Source organism: Fusarium vanettenii (assembly GCF_000151355.1).
Source record: "Fusarium vanettenii 77-13-4 chromosome 10 genomic scaffold NECHAsca_82_chr10_2_0, whole genome shotgun sequence".
Lineage (NCBI taxonomy): Eukaryota > Fungi > Ascomycota > Sordariomycetes > Hypocreales > Nectriaceae > Fusarium > Fusarium vanettenii.
The window spans coordinates 885,003-904,328 of record NW_003315807.1 but is presented as its reverse complement, the minus strand read 5'-3'; the positions used below and the strand labels follow the sequence as shown (position 1 = coordinate 904,328).

General features: G+C 53.8%; 5 protein-coding genes across 5 annotated transcripts; 3 read left to right on the top strand and 2 right to left on the bottom strand.

Annotated features, from left to right (window-relative positions):
• Positions 1 to 331: 331 nt before the first annotated feature.
• Positions 332 to 6,234, top strand: NECHADRAFT_72277 (uncharacterized protein; the record flags this gene model as incomplete). The annotated part of the gene is made up of 3 exons (XM_003040020.1): positions 332 to 860; positions 919 to 5,861; positions 5,911 to 6,234. 3 exons carry the CDS (start codon positions 332 to 334, stop codon positions 6,019 to 6,021), a joined length of 5,583 nt encoding a protein of 1,860 aa, XP_003040066.1. The 3' UTR covers positions 6,022 to 6,234.
• Positions 6,235 to 6,528: 294 nt separating this feature from the next.
• On the bottom strand, positions 6,529 to 7,138 carry NECHADRAFT_85726 (uncharacterized protein; the record flags this gene model as incomplete). Its single annotated transcript, XM_003039817.1, has 4 exons — positions 6,529 to 6,711; positions 6,772 to 6,822; positions 6,879 to 7,019; positions 7,136 to 7,138. The coding sequence occupies 4 exons, from the start codon at positions 7,136 to 7,138 to the stop codon at positions 6,529 to 6,531; spliced, it is 378 nt and encodes a 125-aa protein (XP_003039863.1).
• Positions 7,139 to 7,603: 465 nt separating this feature from the next.
• On the top strand, positions 7,604 to 9,385 carry NECHADRAFT_105463 (uncharacterized protein; the record flags this gene model as incomplete). Its single annotated transcript, XM_003040019.1, has 3 exons — positions 7,604 to 7,651; positions 7,693 to 9,210; positions 9,241 to 9,385. The coding sequence occupies 3 exons, from the start codon at positions 7,604 to 7,606 to the stop codon at positions 9,304 to 9,306; spliced, it is 1,632 nt and encodes a 543-aa protein (XP_003040065.1). The 3' UTR covers positions 9,307 to 9,385.
• Positions 9,386 to 10,973: 1,588 nt separating this feature from the next.
• NECHADRAFT_49951 (uncharacterized protein) lies at positions 10,974 to 12,905 on the top strand (the record flags this gene model as incomplete). Its single annotated transcript, XM_003040018.1, has 4 exons — positions 10,974 to 11,147; positions 11,286 to 11,877; positions 11,931 to 12,272; positions 12,322 to 12,905. The coding sequence occupies 4 exons, from the start codon at positions 10,974 to 10,976 to the stop codon at positions 12,903 to 12,905; spliced, it is 1,692 nt and encodes a 563-aa protein (XP_003040064.1).
• A 363-nt stretch (positions 12,906 to 13,268) lies between these two features.
• Positions 13,269 to 19,174, bottom strand: NECHADRAFT_85723 (uncharacterized protein; the record flags this gene model as incomplete). Its single annotated transcript, XM_003039816.1, has 6 exons — positions 13,269 to 14,873; positions 14,924 to 15,906; positions 15,958 to 16,841; positions 17,171 to 18,405; positions 18,451 to 19,059; positions 19,109 to 19,174. The coding sequence occupies 6 exons, from the start codon at positions 19,172 to 19,174 to the stop codon at positions 13,269 to 13,271; spliced, it is 5,382 nt and encodes a 1,793-aa protein (XP_003039862.1).
• Between the last annotated feature and the right edge of the window lie 152 nt (positions 19,175 to 19,326).

Below are 19,326 nucleotides of genomic sequence, written 5' to 3'. Positions count from 1 at the left end.
CCAATTCCTCTCATTGCTTCTAGCTGGCAGGCAGAACGCATTAACCAACTTGGCCTTCATATTCATACTCTCCTCGGCCTCTTCCTTCTGCCTCCATCCTCATCCTTCTCCCCTTCTTTCTCCCCTCCCGCCAGCTGCATATCCTCCCACCTCGCCAGCTTGGGAGCTTCTTGCGACGGCTCCATTTCTCTCTACGTTGGGGTTGAGCGGGCCCCTGGTATAATCACCACCTATTCGACCATTACCTCGCACCAATTCCTGGTTGCGATAGCCAATTCGGCCTTTTCGAGATACCCCTTTCAAATTCCTCCCCCGACCTAATTCCGCCAACATGCGTCCCGAAGTTGAGCAGGAGCTCGCCCACACCCTGCTCGTTGAGCTCCTCGCCTATCAGTTTGCCTCGCCCGTCAGATGGATTGAGACTCAAGATGTGTTCCTCGGTGAGAGGACCGCCGAGCGAGTCGTGGAGATCGGTCCTGCCGACACCTTGGGAGTGATGGCCAAGCGAACCTTGAAGTCCAAGTACGAGGCCTACGATGCCGCGAAGTCTGTTCAGCGAAATATCCTTTGCTACAACAAGGACGCAAAGGAGATCTACTACGATGAAGATCCTATTGAGGAGGAGCCCGAGCCCGCTGCCGCCTCTTCCAGTGATGCTCCCGCCGCGGCTGCTCCCGCTGCTGCTGCTGCTGCTGCTCCTGCGGCCGCTGCCGCTCCCGCTCCCAGTGCAGGCCCTGCTGCTGCCGTGGCAGATGAGCCTGTTCAGGCCGTTGAGATTGTCCGCGCCCTGATTGCGCAGAAGCTCAAGAAGCCCCTCCTTGAGATCCCCCTTAGCAAGGCCATCAAGGACCTTGTCGGCGGTAAGTTTTATCTTTTTAGCTGCAATGGTAGAACGCCATCTAATTTCCCCGCTTCCAGGCAAGTCGACCCTCCAGAATGAGATTCTTGGTGATCTTGGAAAGGAATTCGGTTCCACCCCTGAGAAGCCCGAGGACACCCCTCTCGATGAGCTTGGTGCCTCCATGCAGGCCACCTTCGATGGCAACCTCGGCAAGCAATCACAATCTCTGATCGCTCGATTGATCTCCTCCAAGATGCCTGGTGGTTTCAACATCACGGCCGCCCGAAAATACCTCGAGACTCGATGGGGTCTTGGTTCCGGTCGACAAGACGGTGCCCTGCTCCTGGCCCTCACCATGGAGCCTGCTGCCCGTCTTGGCTCAGAGGCTGATGCCAAGGCTTTCTTCGACACCGTCACCAACAAGTATGCCGACAACGCTGGTATTAGCTTGTCGACCGTTGCTGCTGCCGGTCCCGCCGGCGGTTCTGGTGGTGGCATGATGATGGACCCTGCTGCCATCGATGCCCTCACCAAGGACCAGCGTGCTCTCTTCAAGCAGCAGCTCGAGCTCCTTGCCCGATACCTCAAGATCGACCTTCGCGAGGGTGAGAAGGCCCACCTCAACTCTCAAAAGTCCGAGAAGGTCCTGCAGGCCCAATTGGATCTCTGGACTGCCGAGCACGGCGACTTCTATGCTGCCGGTATCGAGCCTGTCTTCAGCCCTCTCAAGGCCCGCACCTACGACTCATCATGGAACTGGGCTCGTCAGGACGCCCTCAACATGTACTTTGACATCATCTTTGGTCGTCTCCAGGTTGTCGACCGTGAGATTGTCAGCCAGTGCATCCGCATCATGAACCGCTCCAACCCCAAGCTCCTAGACTTCATGCAGTACCACATTGACAACTGCCCCACTGAGCGAGGCGAGACTTACAAGCTCGCTAAGGAGCTTGGAGAGCAGCTTATCGAGAACTGCAAGGAGGTTCTCGATGTTGCCCCTGTCTACAAGGATGTCGCTGTTCCTACCGGCCCCAGGACTACAGTCGACGCCCGAGGCAACCTCAACTACGAGGAAGTCCCCCGTACTAGCTGCCGCAAGCTGGAGCACTACGTTCAGCAGATGGCTGAGGGTGGCAAGATCTCTGAGTACGGCAACCGCACCAAGGTTCAGAATGACCTTCAGCGTATCTACAAGCTCATCAAGCAGCAGCACAAGATGTCCAAGACCTCCCAGCTCGAGATCAAGAGCTTGTATGGTGAGGTTCTACGCTCTCTCGCCATGAACGAGAGCCAAATCCTGCCCAAGGACAACGGCAAGGGCCGAAAGGGTCTGAAGGCTACCAGCCAGTCCAAGGGCAAGGTCGAGACCATCCCCTTCCTCCACCTCAAGAAGAAGACTCTTCACGGCTGGGACTACAGCAAGAAGCTTACTGGAGTCTACCTGAACTGTCTAGAGGACGCTGCCAAGTCTGGTGTCACCTTCCAGAACAAGCACGTTCTCATGACTGGTGCTGGCGCCGGTTCCATCGGTGCTGAGGTTCTCCAGGGTCTTATCAGCGGTGGCGCCAAGGTCATCGTTACCACCAGCCGCTTTTCTCGAGAGGTTACCGAGTATTACCAGGCTATGTACACTCGCTATGGCTCTCGTGGTTCCCAAATCGTTGTTGTTCCCTTCAATCAGGGCAGCAAGCAGGACGTCGAGGCCCTCGTCGAGTACATCTATGACACCAAGACCGGTCTTGGCTGGGATCTTGACTTCATTGTGCCCTTCGCTGCCATCTCTGAGAACGGCCGCGAGATTGACAGCATCGACTCCAAGTCTGAGCTCGCTCACCGTATCATGCTTACCAACCTTATCCGCCTCCTCGGATGCGTCAAGGCCCAGAAGACCGAGCGCGGTTTCGAGACCCGACCTGCTCAGGTCGTCCTGCCCCTGTCTCCCAACCACGGTACCTTTGGTAGCGACGGTCTCTACTCTGAGTCCAAGCTTGGTCTTGAGACCCTCTTCAACAGGTGGCACTCCGAGAGCTGGGCCAACTACCTCACCATCTGCGGTGCTGTCATTGGCTGGACCCGAGGCACTGGTCTCATGTCTGGCAACAACATCGTCGCTGAGGGTGTCGAGGCCTTTGGCGTCCGCACCTTCTCTCAGCAGGAGATGGCTTTCAACCTTCTCGGCCTCATGTCTCCTTCTCTGGTCGATCTGTGCCAGTCTGAGCCTGTTTTTGCCGATCTCAACGGTGGTCTTCAGTTCATCCCCAACCTGAACGAGACCATGACCAAGCTCCGCAAGGACATCATGGAGACCAGCGAGGTCCGCCGGGCTGTCAGCAAGGAGAGCGCCATTGAGAACACCATTGTCAACGGTGCCGCTTCCGAGGTTCTCTACAAGAAGAAGACCATTGAGCCCCGTGCCAACATCAAGTTCGACTTCCCCAACCGACCTGACTGGAAGAAGGAGATTGAGCCTCTCAATGACAGGCTCAAGGGCATGGTCGACCTTGAGAAGGTTGTCGTTGTCACTGGTTTCGCTGAAGTTGGTCCCTGGGGTAACTCCCGTACCCGATGGGAGATGGAGGCTTTCGGCGAGTTCTCTCTTGAGGGTTGCGTCGAGATGGCCTGGATCATGGGTCTTATCAAGAACCACAACGGTCCGGTCAAGGGTCAGCCTTACGCCGGTTGGGTTGATGCCAAGACTGGTGAGCCCGTTGACGACAAGGACGTGAAGCAGAAGTACGAGAAATTTATCCTCGAGCACTCTGGTATCCGCCTGATTGAGCCTGAGCTGTTCCAGGGTTACGACCCCAACAAGAAGCAGTTCCTTCACGAGGTCGTCATCGAGGAGGATCTTGAGCCCTTCGAGGCCTCCAAGGAGACCGCCGATGAGTTCAAGCGTGAGCACGGTGACAAGGTTGAGGTCTTTGAGATTCCTGACAGCGGCGAGTACATTGTTCGCTTGAGGAAGGGTGCTTCCCTCTGGATCCCCAAGGCTCTCCGCTTCGACCGCCTTGTCGCTGGTCAGATCCCTACCGGCTGGGACCCCAAGCGATATGGTGTGCCCGAGGACATCATCTCCCAGGTCGACCCCGTCACCCTCTTCCTGCTTGTTTCCACTGCCGAGGCTCTGCTGTCTTGCGGTATCACCGATCCTTACGAGTTCTACAAGTATGTCCACGTCTCTGAGGTTGGTAACTGTGTTGGTTCCGGTATGGGTGGTGCTGCTGCCCTCCGTGACATGCACCGTACTCGCTTCCTTGACCAGCCTGTCCAGAACGACATTCTTCAGGAGTCTTTCATCAACACCATGTCTGCCTGGGTTAACATGTTGTTGATGTCTTCTTCTGGTCCTATCAAGACTCCTGTCGGTGCTTGTGCCACTGCTGTTGAGTCCGTCGATGTTGGTTACGAGACCATCATGGAGGGCAAGGCCCGCATCTGCTTCGTCGGTGGTTTCGATGACCTCGGTGAGGAAGGCTCTTACGAGTTCGCCAACATGAAGGCCACCAGCAACACCGTTGATGAGTTGGCTCATGGTCGCACTCCCAAGGAGATGTCTCGTCCTACCACCACTACCCGAAATGGCTTCATGGAGTCCCAGGGTTGCGGTATCCAGATCATCATGACTGCCAGGCTCGCTCTTGATATGGGTGTCCCCATTCACGGTGTCCTCGCTCTCACCACCACCGCCTCTGACAAGATTGGCCGCTCCGTCCCTGCTCCCGGACAGGGTGTCCTCACCACCGCTCGTGAGAACCCTGGCAAGTTCCCCTCGCCTCTGCTCGACATCAACTACCGTCGCCGCCAGATTGAGCGCCGCAAGAAGCAGATTAAGCAGTGGCAGGAGTCTGAGCTGGAGTACGTCCATGATGAGATTGACGCTATGAAGGCTCAGGGCGGCGAGTTTGACGAGAAGGAGTACGCCCAGGACCGCTTCACTCACATTGAGAAGGAGGCTGCTCGCCAGGAGAAGGAGCTTCTCCGCAGCATGGGCAACAACTTCTGGAAGAGCGACCCCAGCATTGCTCCTCTCCGTGGTGCCCTCGCCACCTGGGGTCTTACCGTTGATGACCTTGATGTCGCTTCATTCCACGGAACTTCCACCAAGGCCAACGACAAGAACGAGTCCAACGTCATCTGCCAGCAGCTCCGTCACCTTGGCCGTACCAAGGGTAACGCTGTCTTGGGTATCTTCCAGAAGTACCTCACTGGTCACCCCAAGGGTGCTGCCGGTGCTTGGATGATGAACGGCTGTCTCCAGGTCCTCAACACTGGTTTGGTCCCTGGCAACCGCAACGCCGACAACGTCGACCCCGTCATGGAGCAGTACGATCTCATCGTCTACCCCAGCCGAAGCATCCAGACCGACGGCATCAAGGCCTTCTCCGTCACTTCTTTCGGTTTCGGTCAGAAGGGTGCTCAGGCCATTGGTATCCACCCCAAGTACCTCTTCGCCACCCTTGATGAGAAGACCTACCTGGAGTACTGCAACAAGGTCGAGGCTCGTCAGAAGAAGGCCTACCGCTACTTCCACGACGGTTTCATCAACAACACCCTGTTCGTCGCCAAGAACAACGCTCCTTACAGCGATGAGCAGCTCAGCAAGGTGCTGCTGAACCCTGATGCCCGTGTCAGCGAGGACAAGAAGACCTCCGAGCTCAAGTTCTCTGCCGACTTCATGAAGAAGTCGGAGAAGGTTGTCTCGTCTACCAAGGCTAAGGAGACGGAGCAGGTCATGGAGGCCCTTGCCCTCAAGGTGGCCAACAAGAATAGCCAGGTCGGCGTTGATGTCGAGGATATCTCGGCCGTCAACATTGACAATCACACCTTTGTCGAGCGCAACTTTACCGCCGAGGAGATTGCCTACTGCCGCCAGGCCCCCAGCCCCCAGAGCTCTTTCGCTGGTCGCTGGAGTGCCAAGGAGGCCGTCTTCAAGTCCCTGGGTGTCGCCAGCCAAGGTGCCGGTGCTGCCATGAAGGACATTGAGATTGTCAAGGGAGAGAACGGTGCCCCTACTGTCTCTGTAAGTTCACTTATCCCTACAAGTTCGAATAATGCTAACCAGTTCTCAGCTTCACGGTGATGCTGCCGCCGCTGCTCAGAAGGCTGGTGTGAAGGACATTACTCTGTCCATCTCACACTCGGATAGCCAGGCTATTGCCGTGGCTGTTGCCAACTTTTAAATACATTAGGGAGGATTGTGTACATCTTAGCCACGTGGGCTTACAACGGGAGTTTTGATAAACATCTGTTTCCATATGTTGTCTTGCGCGTTCTAATGAGGTATATGGGCGGCCACAGTAAGGCCTTGTTAGGCATGTGGTGCTGATGGGATCTGCACGGGATAGACCGAGTAGAATGATTTATGCATAGAATAGACGATATTTCGGCTTCAATTACCGTAACTGCGCTGTCTTTGAATCCAGTGATGTTGACTGGCATACCTCGTAAGTGAGGATATGCCCACAACGTTGTACTATCCATGCCCGCCTGTCCCCTGATTTGTCTTGGGTGGGATTGTCGTCCACTTTCTTTAGGGTAGGGCCCCATGAGTGAGAACCCGAGGCGTTGGCACGATATCAAGGGACAGGTTCCCTTTCTTGGATATCGAGCATTCCTTTGTGGCGGGAGTAATGCATAGCCACTTCTGACTGTGCATGGAGGGTATCGTCAGAGGCATAGTAGCAATCTTATTGACCTCGTCCTCGTCCGCGGCCTCTACCACCACCACGACCGCGTCCACGGTCACCGCCTCGTCCACCGTGATCGCCTCTTGACTGTCCTCCTCGTCCGCCGCGGAAGTTTCCTTGCTGACCTCTCTGGGACTCGCTAACCTGGTCGATAATCTCGTCTGGCACTCTAAGGTATTTGATCTATTCGTCGTCAGCGTTTCTCCTCAGCATTTGTGCGCAAGTCTCGAGATTGCAACATACGTTGTTTCCTTTGACGTAAACCTCCGGTAACCGCACAAACTTGTCGCCCTCCTGCGTCCCGGTTAGCATCTCCCTTTGTAGCTATCGTCCTCGCCGGGTGCACGTACAGGGCTGGTCTGGACCACCTCCCTGAGTGTAAGGTTCATCCATGTGTCGCAGGAAACCAGATGTCCGTTGAGAGTCTCGCCATTCTTAAGTTCGACCAGCATGGGGTGGCCTTGGGCCGCGTTTAGTAGACCGAGGGGTAGCTATGTTTGGAGAAGCGGTTAGCTCTTGCTGCGTTGTGCGATGCGCCGGAGAGTGAAGAGGCGTGAGAGATGTTGTTGGCCTCGAAATTGGGTGTCCGAGGGTCATGCGAACGTACCATGGTGTCGGGTCTGCGCCAGCGGCTATGTGATGTGTGATGCGCGCGCTGGAAAGGGAATGTTGAGAATGGAACAACTCAGTGGAGCAGCTTCTCGGTGAATCCAAGGTGAGCGCTGAGAGGAGGGGCGGCTCTGCGCGGCTATTTGTCCCCGCAGTTGCATAACCATGCTTTTAGAGATATTCTCCAACGGCGGAAGAGTTCCGCCAAGGAATTCAAACGCAAATGCCGACCAAATTCAAGCTCTGAAGAACCATGATAATTCCTCAGAAACCATGAGCCGCCCGCAATTGTTGCCAGATGGGCTTTGGCGCTGCTTGCGTCCGGCATTGGACGGATACTCCTTGCCTCGGAGCTTCAATTCGCAACTTCACCTACCGACGCATCGATCGACCGTGACCCAGTGTCGCCGAAATACTACCAAAGCTTCGGGTGACAAGCGCCCTCCTCGACGTGTGGGAAGTCTCGATGAATTCTTTCGAACATTTGAACCAGAAAGTGGTGGGAATGGGACTAGTTCTAGAAGGAGGAGGTCCCGAAGCCCTGTTCCACCGGAGGAACGGTACAACACCAGCAGAGGCTCGAAGAATCCTCTTCTCAGGCAAGCATCGCCGCATCTTGATCATACGAGCACCGAAGCAATTGTGGAAACTCTCAGAGTGCTACGGATGCCAAACGGCCGTGGACAAGTTGGAAAAGTGCCGAATCGTCATAAGAGAGTGACCCATCTGGTCAGGTTCCTTGTCAACCAGCACGGCTACCCCCTCGATGCGTTTGTCTACGAGTGTATGATGGACGCCCTGGTAGATCCCGCAGGCTCATCCCGAGGAGTTGAAAAGCTGCTGGATGACATGGCCGACCAGAACATTCCTCCTACGCCAACTCTCTGCTACAGCGCCCTGCAGGTTTTGGCCATCCACCCCGACTACGTCGTACGCCAGCGGGTAATCGAGATAATGCAGAGTTACTGGTTCGAATTCACCAGAAGCGCCAAGCAAGACATCATTGTGGGAATGCTCCGGGAAGGACAGCACGAGCTTGCCCTGTCAAAGTTTGAGGAGTTCTTTGAGCAAGAAGGAAGGGTTGAGCTTTGGGTCTACGACGCGTTCATCATCGAATTTGGTAGAGTAGGCCTCTTTGACGGACTGCTGGAGATGCTCAAGAAGAGGAGAGCTGCCAAGGGGACAGATGATGCCTTTAGGAGCCTCCTCTACCATACTCTAGATGTTTTCAGCCAGGCATATCACTACGAAGGGACGGTTTGGGCATGGACACGCATTGTCAGGACCCCTATGCACAACCCCTCCATCGTTACTCTCGACAACGTTCTGGGCACGGCAGCGAGACACGGCGACGTGATTTTAGCCCATGAGGTTATCAACATCCTACGTAACCTGGATGTCAAAATCTCCAAGGAGCATTATGAAGCCCTCATCGAAGCCTCCGTCAAGGCGGGAAATCTGGGGAGCGCATTCCAGCATCTGAGCACCATGGAACAAACAGGTCTTCATCTGGACCGAGGAAGCACCAGGACTATTTACAAGGCACTGAAGGAAAACCCAGAACGCATCGACACGGCAGTTGGTGCTCTCGAGGAAAACAGAGGAAATCTTTCGGCACAGGCTATCTCGGTTACGATGGAAGCCATGGCCCAAGAACGTGGCACAGAGGCTGCCATGCCTCTGTACCGCGATTTTGCCTTTCTCAGTGGCAAGAACCCTGACCATTTCCTCTTCAGGGACTTGTTGATGAACACTGAGCAGGCCAAGACAAGGCACACCCTGGCAAAAGACTACAGCTCCATGTTTAGGAGCGAGGCGATGTCAAGAGATACCATCAAGGCGTATGACGTGATGATCTCGGCCTGCCTCGAATTCGACGATCTCAACGTTGCGTTCAGGCTGGCAAGTCGTGTTATTACGAATAGGTCGAGAAATGGGGAAGAGGACCCCAAGTTATGGCGGCGGGCGGAATGGGTTCAGCCCCTTGTCAAAGCTGGTCTGGAAGTGGAGGATAACCGTGTATGGCCGATTGTGGACGCACTTGATCAAGGTGATGATGGGCCAGCCAAGATGGTGCGGTTGTTGCTTTCTCAGCGCCGCAAGGGAACCAAGGGGGTTGAGACGCGGGAAAAGAACGACACGTCTGATGTCTTTGAGGAGGAGCGCTGAGCGAATGAACTGCCGAGCACTAAACTACGAGTATGTCTCACAGCTATGAGGCCAGCCAATACACGGGTTACATTTTCAGTCAGCTCGGCAGCCGGCAACTTCGGGGCCTATGAGCTACGCAGATGCGGATAAGATGTTGTCTAAATCATCATGTGGCAGAGACAATTCCTCACTACGAGAGTCAATGACGTGACAAGCAGCAAGATGTGAGATTTGGCTGTGAGGTTCCGGCAGGATGGGCCCTATATGTTATGGTTATCGAGTAAGCCAGCTCAGCTCCGCTCCGGGCCTTCCGGGGGATGGAGGTCGAGGAGAGTTCTGGTCCGCATGTGCGGTGGACGTCGATCCCGTCAGCGGCCGGGAGGTCGGTGCCAATCAAGCCGTGGTCATGTCATCTCACGGAAGGGCGCACGTTTTGCTAAGCCGTCATGCTGGATACTGTACGTTCAGAAGCATAGTCCTAGCTGACGGACAAGACTCGACGGAGTGAGTCACAAAGGATCCAGCGGGACATTCAACCGTATTGGTTCGAAACGGCAGAAGGGCAAGAGCCGTGAAATAAGCATCGTGGATCTGTTGGATGCCGGGTCTTGGCATTGCGGCTCGTCCGGGGCACGGCGAGAAACTCTGGCCGAGGGTGATTAATTGGATTGCCCGATTAGGCAAGTCTGATTCCGGGAGCACGGGGCGATTTCTAATCGTACCGAGCTAAGAAACGTGTGTGGCTTCAACAGCATGTGGCAGCCAGACGGTGAAGACCATGACGTATCTATCGAGGTCGACTAATACGAAGAGACGAATCTTGATCTTGTCAGAGAATGAGTTGGCAGTCGAGGCAAGAATCTGATGTGAGAACCACGCATCTTCCAAGGACGTGAGAAGCACCTTATTCCTTCTGGATGAAGTTTCTTATCATCATCCAACAACCACTTCAAGATCCAACATCTCGTTGCCAAGTCGTGAGCCGAGATTATTGCTAGTGCTCATAGATCCTCATGCATGCTGTCGATCTCTATGATACAACAAGGAATGTACATCTAGACCGTTCTACTACAAGGGTCTACACTCTCAAAATGTAATCATCATTGTGGAAATCTCGGCTTCTGGGGGAGATAGCAACGCGGCGATAACTCTAAAACCTACGGTGCACGCTTTTTCTCGCGTCAGCGTCAGCCCTAAGCTGGACCTAGGGCTAGACCGACTGAAACAAAGAGGGTAGATTTGCAATCTTGGACTCTGTGGCGTGCATCCACTTGGATGCCACCACGCGGGCTCTTGGGCTAGCTTGTGTGTGCTTTAGCTAAGAAGCTCAACTTCTTACAACACCGAGCACCGAGCCAGCCACAAGTAAAGATTGGTAATGGGCGCATACGAGTTAGTCCGAGTGCGATTTACAAGCCGCTGGAGTGGCATGCGGTAGTGTGTATTCGCTCTCATCTGCAACTCCGAGCTTCTATCTCCGTGGCGTCGAGGTTGATTACCCAGCAAGCATGAGAGATCGCGGGGAAGTATTATGTGCGAAGACCGGTGTGGTTGTTGGGGCGGACGTGTATAAGATGTCATGATGCCGCTGTAGTTAATGAGTAGACTCGACAAGCTTCAACCTCCATCTCAGCTCTGATATCACACAAGACACGAGTGTTATCAGCAAACTACAATCAAACACAATGGCAGACATAATCCGAGACGCTCCCCTGGGGCAAGTCATCCGCTTCGTCACACGAAACAAGTATCTCAAGTATCCAGAAGAAAAGGAAGACTTCAAGCTCCCCGACCCATGGATCACACTCGTGAACAACCCCGACGCAATCGTCGAAGACGCCCCTATCGAAAACCTAACAGTCGCCGCATCCTCGGCCTCATCAACCGTCGCAGCAGACGACGACACAAAGCCAAAGCCAAAGAAGCCAGAGCACGATGAGGATCCTGAAAAGGCTGACAGACCTCCCCTGAGGCTGCAGCGGACTCGCTCGGCGCAGGATACGCAGGCTTATACTGCTGATAGAATGCGCGTCGATGAGGAGCACGAGATTGAAAAGGTTCAGTCTATTCCTATTGTTCCTAAAAAGACAAAGGATGGTGCTATCCTCGTCGATTGGTATTATAGCGATGATGCTGATAACCCGCATAACTGGTCCAACAACAAGAGGTTGGGCATCTCGCTCATCATCTGTCTATACACCTTTGTGGTTTACACTTCCTCGGCCATCTATACCTCGTCGACTGAGGGTGTCATGAAGGCTTTTGGTGTGAGTCAACTCAAGGCTACGCTCGGTCTGGCGCTGTATGTTCTGGGATATGGTATTGGTCCTTTGCTGTTCTCGCCCCTGAGTGAGATTCCTCGCATCGGCCGTAACCCTGTTTACATTGTCACCATGTTCCTTTTCGTCATCATTTCCATCCCAACAGCTTTTGTTGGCAATTACCCCGGCCTTATGGTTCTGCGATTCCTTCAGGGCTTCTTCGGCTCGCCTTGTCTTGCATCTGGCGGTGCATCCCTCGGTGATATCTACAGTCTCATGGCTCTCCCCTACGCCATGATGGCTTGGGTCTCTGCCGCCTACTGTGGACGTAAGTATCCCCTATCTCCTCCTCCCCAGCAGATCAAAACTAACATCTTCAAGCTGCCCTCGGTCCCCTGCTCAGCGGCTTCGCTGTCCCCGCCAAGTCCTGGCGCTGGTCCCTATACGAAAGCATCTGGGCCTCCGCCCCCATCTTCATCCTGATGTTCCTTCTCCTCCCCGAGACGAGCGGTGCCAACATCCTCCTCCGTCGGGCCAAGCGTCTTCGCAAGCTTACGGGAAACGACCGCTTCATGTCGCAGAGCGAGATTGACCAGCGCAATATGAAGGTTTCTTCTATTGCTCTCGATGCTCTCATCAAGCCTATGGAGATTACTATCAAGGATCCTGCTGTGCTTTTCGTGCAGGTGTATACCGCCATTATCTACGGTATCTACTATTCATGTAAGTGCTACTCTCATCCCCTACAAGTCCTCAGTTCTAACTGTACTAGTCTTCGAGGTCTTCCCCCGTGTCTACCCCGTCTACTACGGCATGAACCTCGGCGAGATCGGTCTCGTCTTCCTCTGTGTTCTCGTATCGTGCATCATCGGAGTAGCCATCTACGTCGCCTACCTCTACTACTACATGGACCCTCGCATCGCCAAGCGCGGCTGGCCCGTCCAAGAAGCCCGTCTCGCTCCCGCTCTGCTAGCGTCCATCGGCCCAACGATCGGTCTATTCCTCTTCGCTTGGACAGCCCGCAAGTCGATCCACTGGATCGCCCCGACAATTGGCATCACTATATACGGTGCTACAGTCTTCATCGTCATGCAGTGTATCTTTGTCTACATCCCCCTGAGTTATCCCATGTACGCTGCCAGTCTGTTTGCCGCCAACGACTTCTTCCGTAGCGCACTGGCTTGTGGCAGCGTACTCTTTGCTCAGCCGTTGTTTGATAACCTGGGTGTTGCCAAGGGTACCAGTCTTCTCGGTGGACTCAGTGTCATTGGTATCATTGGTATCTGGCTGCTCTACTTTTACGGCGCTAGACTGCGAGCCCTGAGCAAGTTTGCAGTCTATGAGCATGTCGAATAGGGGCTACCAACACTTGAAGAACTGGTTATAACCAGACAAACACCAAGGAAGAGAATGCATTGAATAGTGGTGGAAATACCATGGAGGACAGAGGATAGGATAGAACTAATTGGATAGACGACGCAAAGGATAATGATCATGATTTTAAACAACGCATACAACTGCTATACACATCGTGATGGCTCAGTAATAATACGCAGCATCTGACCCTTGACATTCCCATGGGTATCTCTAAACATGAATAATTATAAAGTCAAACATTGGCCGTGTCCGTAACCGCTGCCCTTGACCCATGGACCAAATCAATTTTCCCTTAATCATCAAACCGTTGTTGCTAAATGATGCCTATAGTTCCAAAATCCATTACACGCCTGACCACGATTCGTAGCTGTAGCCTGACGACTGGTTCCCTGGGTTCATGGAGCTGTTGTGTGAACCTTGAAAGTACCAGCTTGATGGCTGGTTACCTGTCTGACTCTGCTGTGTAGGCCCAGAGTAAGATGGATAATTCTGCTGTTGCTGCTGCTGCTGCTGCTGCTGCTGGCCATAAGAGTTGCTGCTGCTTGTGCGTGTGTCTTGTTGTGTGCTTCCGCGCATGTTAAAGTTCTGTCTGGATGCCGAGACAGGCTTGGAGGATGCGGGCTGTGAATATGCGGATTGGTTGTGATATGAAGAGTTGCTGCCATAGGAACGATCATTTCGTCCTGAAGAGCTAGACCACTGGTTTGCAGATGAGGTGGTAGTCGGGTATGAGGTGCTCATTGTAGAGGGCGTCCCAGACGCCATCGACATGGCCATGGCAGCAGTCTGACTGGTTGTGTCAGTGTTGTGCTGCATCGTTGAGCTTGTCTGATCGTATCCCCGATGAGACGACTGGTGGCTTGTTGCAGTGTTGGTGCTACCATACCGCCCATACTCGCCATAGCCAGAAGTATTCGTCATTTGGGATGTGTCATGGCGAGTAGATGATCTGGTGTTGTGTTGATGGCTCATATCAGCAGGTGGCTGATAGCCTCTAGTCTGATCAGCTACAGGAGTCCGCGACTGGTTTCGCTGGCTCTGCCGGGAGGTAGCACGAGGAACAGCAGCCTGTTGATACGGGGACTTGCGTGCCTGGGCCATCATGGCGGCGGCAGCCACCGGTGACTGACGAGCTTGTTGCATTACCGTATTAGACACGGCCGTTGCTTGCTGCATTCCATCACCCATTTGTGAATGGTCCCTTGAGACGTTCTGGTTCACCTGCCGCGATCTCTGGTTGGCAGACCGAGAATATGCCATCTGTGGTGAAACAGACGAAACATTTGTTGCTGGCATGTTGTTGTTGGAGCTTTGAGCCCAGTCAGAGGGTTGAGGGTTCGCAGCAGGCACGTTTTGCCCGTTAGAGTGAACGGGTTCAGACGGGAGACTTCGCCGCGTCTTGTTGCCAGGTCCGATGGCTGTCCATCGTCGTGACTCGATGGGAGCAATTGTGCCAGCCGGAGCCGGAGCTGGGGGTGGTGGGTGTGTTACTTCAGGCATACCGGTGCTATAAGTTTGCCTGGGTGGCATGACGAGCCCTGGATCAGCAGTCATGGGCTGTTGTGCATTCAAATAGGGGTCTGGCTGAGGCAATGACAAGCCCGAGGAGGGCTGATAGTAGCCATTTTGGGAATTTTGGAGATCCTGAGATGTTGTATCCGTGGTTGTGACCATGTTTCCAATGTTCATCTGAGGGTATGAGTAGTCCTGTGATGCATCTCGCTGGGTGCTGTCCTCCTCAGGAGCGTCTTCCTCGGCATCTTCCTGTTGCTGCTCCTCTTCTTCTTCGTCCTCTTCCTCTTCGTCCTCTTCCTCTTCATCGTCTTCGACAACTATGGGCTCCGATTTTTCAGGCTTCTTCTTCTTGTTTCTTGACTTTTGAGGTGCATATTCACATGCAGTGCCGTGGCTTTCACACTCGGTACAAGTAGGCCTCTCCTTTGGACACTTTGGCATTTGTTAGTTGACACTGTCATTAATATCACTAGAATACTTACCTTAATCTTTCGAGCCTTGCAAGGGAAGCAAGCTGTCCGAGATTTGGCCATCTTCTTCCTCTTGCCTCGTTTCGTTGTCTCTGGTACTTCTGCCGCAGCCTCTGCCTCAGTGCTAGTAGGAGCTTCGTTGTCTGTTCCCACGTTGTTCTGAGCACCAGACTGGGGCACAAGTTCCTTAGTTGTCATGGGCCCAGACGGGGTTGTCTGACTGCTCGGGGTAGAAGCAGATGCGTTCGTCTGCGCAGAACCCTCCCTATTGCCGGGATGAACAATTCGCAGCCGTTCTGCACCATACTTGACAAGCATGCCCAGGGACTCTCGCTGGAGTTCTGGTGCCTGGTTGGAAAAGATGTTGAACTGCTCAGCTGACAGAGTTGACGGCTCAACACCCGCATTGCTGAGCATCGTCAGGGCAGCCTCTCGTCGACGTGCTGCTTCAGCTGCCGAGACATTAACTGGGTAGGTGACTGAAGGTTGGCTACCAGTCTGAGTTGTTGATCCATTAGTCGCGGCCGCTGCGTCTCCCATCAGACCCTGAGGATAATCGCCGAATCCTTGTTGGTTCTGCGCAGTTCCATCTGTCTGCTCCCCAGCAGCATAGGAAGGTCCTGCTTGTCCATCAATTGGTGGCGCTCCGGGATAGTCTGGAGGTATCATGGGTCCATCAGGAGCAGTAGGTTGAGCTGCGCCATTATTCTTCTTTTTCCGTTTCCGAGGGTTTCCATTCTCATCTTGCGCCTTGGTTTCCCGCTTCTTTCGTTCCCTCTTCTCGCCCTTTGCCTTCTTGGGTGTCTTTTCCTTAGTCTTTTGCTGTTGCAGTTTCTGAGCGCCGGGGCCTAGTTGACGAGGAGGAGGCTTGAAGTACTCGGCAAGCTGAGCAACTGTCTTGTGCATAGGTGTGTGGTCGTATTTGACCGTGATTGCACGGCTGTTGCGATTAAATGCAATGGTGACGCATCCGCGGCAGTCAAATGCAGGTCGAGCTGATACATGGGATCAAAAATTGAACCATTCATGGGACATTCTGAACTTACCATGCAGAACTGGGTCTGGGTCCCGTTGACTAAACTCGCCCACAATCGCCTTGGTTGGGTTCTTTGAAGTTTGTCGATTCCATTGCTGATAAGAGTCCTTGCACAGATACGTAAAAGTCCAGCCTTGCGACCCTCGCGATACTTCTCGAACACTCCAAGTGCTACCATCTGTTGCGCTGACAAGACCGATAATGTGTTTTGCGACAGATCGTTGCAGAGCCGGATCATCTTGCGGTTGGTTCATCAGGGTGTCATTAGCAAAAACAACCCGAGAGAGCTGTCCCCCAGATTGATCAGCGGAAACACTCGCCGAGCGCATTCCTCCCATCAACGGGTCAATATTATTGAGATTATCGAGGGCGCCATTCTCGGGCTCGACGGCAAGCTGGAAGCGGACGGTGGCCCTCAGCTCGATTGTGATGGACAGATGCTCGGCGCGGTTCGGGGTGACCTTGGCATCGAGAGCGCCGCGGAGGTGAAGCTGCAAATCCTGGACCGAATCGCACTGCGGGTTACTGGACGCGGCGGGCGTCTGCGCGCCGAGACCGAAGCTCGCGAGGAAGTCAGCCATGGCGGAGCTGGAGCTGGAGCGTAGGGCACGGCGGCATCGGACCAGGCGGAGCAGCCTGTCGAGGTACTGAGCCGAGCCTGGCTCCTGCTGAGGCGATGAGCTTCTGCTGCTGGCGGGCGCTGACGATGAAAGCCTGTGAGGAGTCCGCGATGGCGCTGGCGGGCCTGGACGCTTCGCGTTCGCGAGTAGTGGTGGGTTGGGGGAGGAGATGACAGGGGTGTGGGTTCTGTGACCCGGCGGCGGCTCCTCAGCCTGAGGCTTGGGTGTGCGCCCACCACTCAACGGTGGCGTGGGCATATCATCCATCACCACCCTCAACGGATATCAACTTTAATTGAAAGATGTTTTAAAGGTGATTTTGACTCGTCTATTCCCAGTTTGATGAGGTTGAGAACTGACGGCAGTTGGTTGTTATTGAAGATATCAATCGCTTCGCCTGTGAATTGCAGCTGATAGTCGCTCCAACATGCACACGCTGACGCTGAATTGAGAACAAGCACTTTCATCTTGTCGTCTATACAATACAAATACACTCGGATTACCGCATGGCCTCGTAGGCCAGAAAACGCCCAAACTCAACTATAAGCCAATATACAACACACAACCATAAAGGCCGTGTCCTAAGAATTTTCTTCCACCCACTGTTCAACTCTCTCAATCAGGTCCATCTTGCGACCAGCTGTGCTCAAGCCTTTGGCCCCCAGCAAGTCTCTGAGTTGCACCACCGTCATCTTGGTGATGCCACCGCTCTCAATCGCTGTCTTCAGCTGAGAAGTCGAGAGTGAAGACCCAGAGGGCTTCTCCGATGAGCCTCTGCTCCTCTTGGTTGGCTTCACATCATCATCGTCTGCCTCGCGCTTAGTGGACTTAGCACTAGAAACACGTCCGGCTTCACCCTCCAGTGTTTCCGACCAATCTTCAAGGTAACCACCAGCTCGCTTGCTGATGGCCTTGAACTTGGGCTCAGTCGTATCCTCAGCCTTCTCAGGCACCTCTTCTTCCAGCGCAAGCGCCTGGAGAATCTTGTAGTGCCATTGAAGGGCAGGATTCGGGTACTTGGACGGGTTGTACATGGCCTTGGGGAGTTGAAGCTGTTGCACAATGGTGCGCATTTGTGTCTTGAGCTCATCAGAACTTCGCACCACTTCCCCTGGGGGGTTGATACTTCGCAAATCGTCCAAGAAGGGCAAGGGATAGATCCAAAGACCTGCGGGCAAGTATGGTGTTCCCGACTCATCATCAGACCGTTCTCTAGATGGAATGATGGCCGCGAGTATCGGTTGCGCGTTAGCTCGGGTGATGCACCATGCAAGACCAATCTTGTCGTCCTTGAGTAGCTTTTGCCACAGTGCAGTAAAGACTCGCGTCGAGCCGACAAAGTCCTCTTCGCTGGGGAAGATAAAGGTAGACTTCTTGACGCTCGCCCAGATGGGAAGCTGGCTCCTTGACTTGAAGCCAATGATGCGAATGATTGGTGATCCGAAATCCTTCAGGGACTTCTGCTCATCAGGGGTAAAATAGACGTATTCGCCGCCAAACTTGTACGCCTTCTTTGTCTCTCCCTTCTCGACCGTTCGGGCACTATCCTCGGCGATTCTAGTAGTTTCGCCTGCGGCAATCTGGGGTTTCTCGCCATCGAGCCAGATGTAACAGGTGCGGGCGGGCGTTTGGCGGTGGACAATATTGTATCCCTTAACCGAGATTCGCAGTCCTGGGGCAATCTCAAAGGGCAAGTTTGAGAAGAGTGCTCGTTTCGCTGTTTGTTTCGAATTCACATTCGAGATGAGCGAGTTGAGCAGGGTAAGTCCATCTCCAGACTTGGAGGTGCGAATCTCTGACATGTTGGCTTCCCCAACTGGGTCACGGTAGATGATATCCTTGTTTTGTTAGCTGAGTTGGCCATGTTTTGAGGCGAGTCTTACATCGTAAAACTTGTTCAGGTCAAAGGTCTCGTCCCCTCGAGTGATGGGGAAGAGATCGATTATGATGCCGAGATCATACAGATCCTTTGCACGAACAGCCGCGGCTGATCTTGCTTGCTTGTCAGACGCATGAGGATCGTCGTTGTCGGTCACTATGAACAAGCGACGGCTTCCAAAGTTTGCGGCCTTTGTTGTGAAAATTTGGTTGGCGCAAAAGAGCACGTTGGCCATGCTGGCTGGCTCCTCAGAGGGTGTCAAGACTTCATCCTCATCTTCCCCCTCTTCAACTAGAGCCTTCAGGGCCTTGACGTCCTCTGCCGCGGGGACGTCAAGATCAGTGAATAGGTAACAATGAGGATAGCCGAGTCCACTGCGACCATCGCCCGAGTCTTGGAACTTGGACTTTTCAGTGCCGAATAGGAGAATGCCCATCATGTCCTTGGGATTGGAGATGATGCGCTGCTCCATCAGATGATAGGCGCATTTCAACGCTGCCTGTACGGGACTATCCCGGTCTGCCTTTTTTGAATCCGAGTGCGGCGGTGGCTCCAACATTGACTTGCTCACATCTATCGCGAGCAAGATGGCATCCTTTTGCGCCTTGTAACTCTAAAAGTGGATCAACATGGTGTAGGAGAGTAAGAGCTTTGATACTCACGTTCTCATCAATCTCCTGCTCCCCCTCATCTTCATCTTCTCGACGCCAATCTTGCTTGTCTGCCATTGTCGATGTGTATGTGTGTGTTATGCCAAAATGATGGTTCTCATTGCGCGTCAGCTGGAACTTAAAGAGCTGAGTGATCTCATCCTGCGGGCCATAGCTCTAGGCAAACGCGACCTCTGTAACAGGGGGGCGCGATGCTGCCTGTCGCGAGG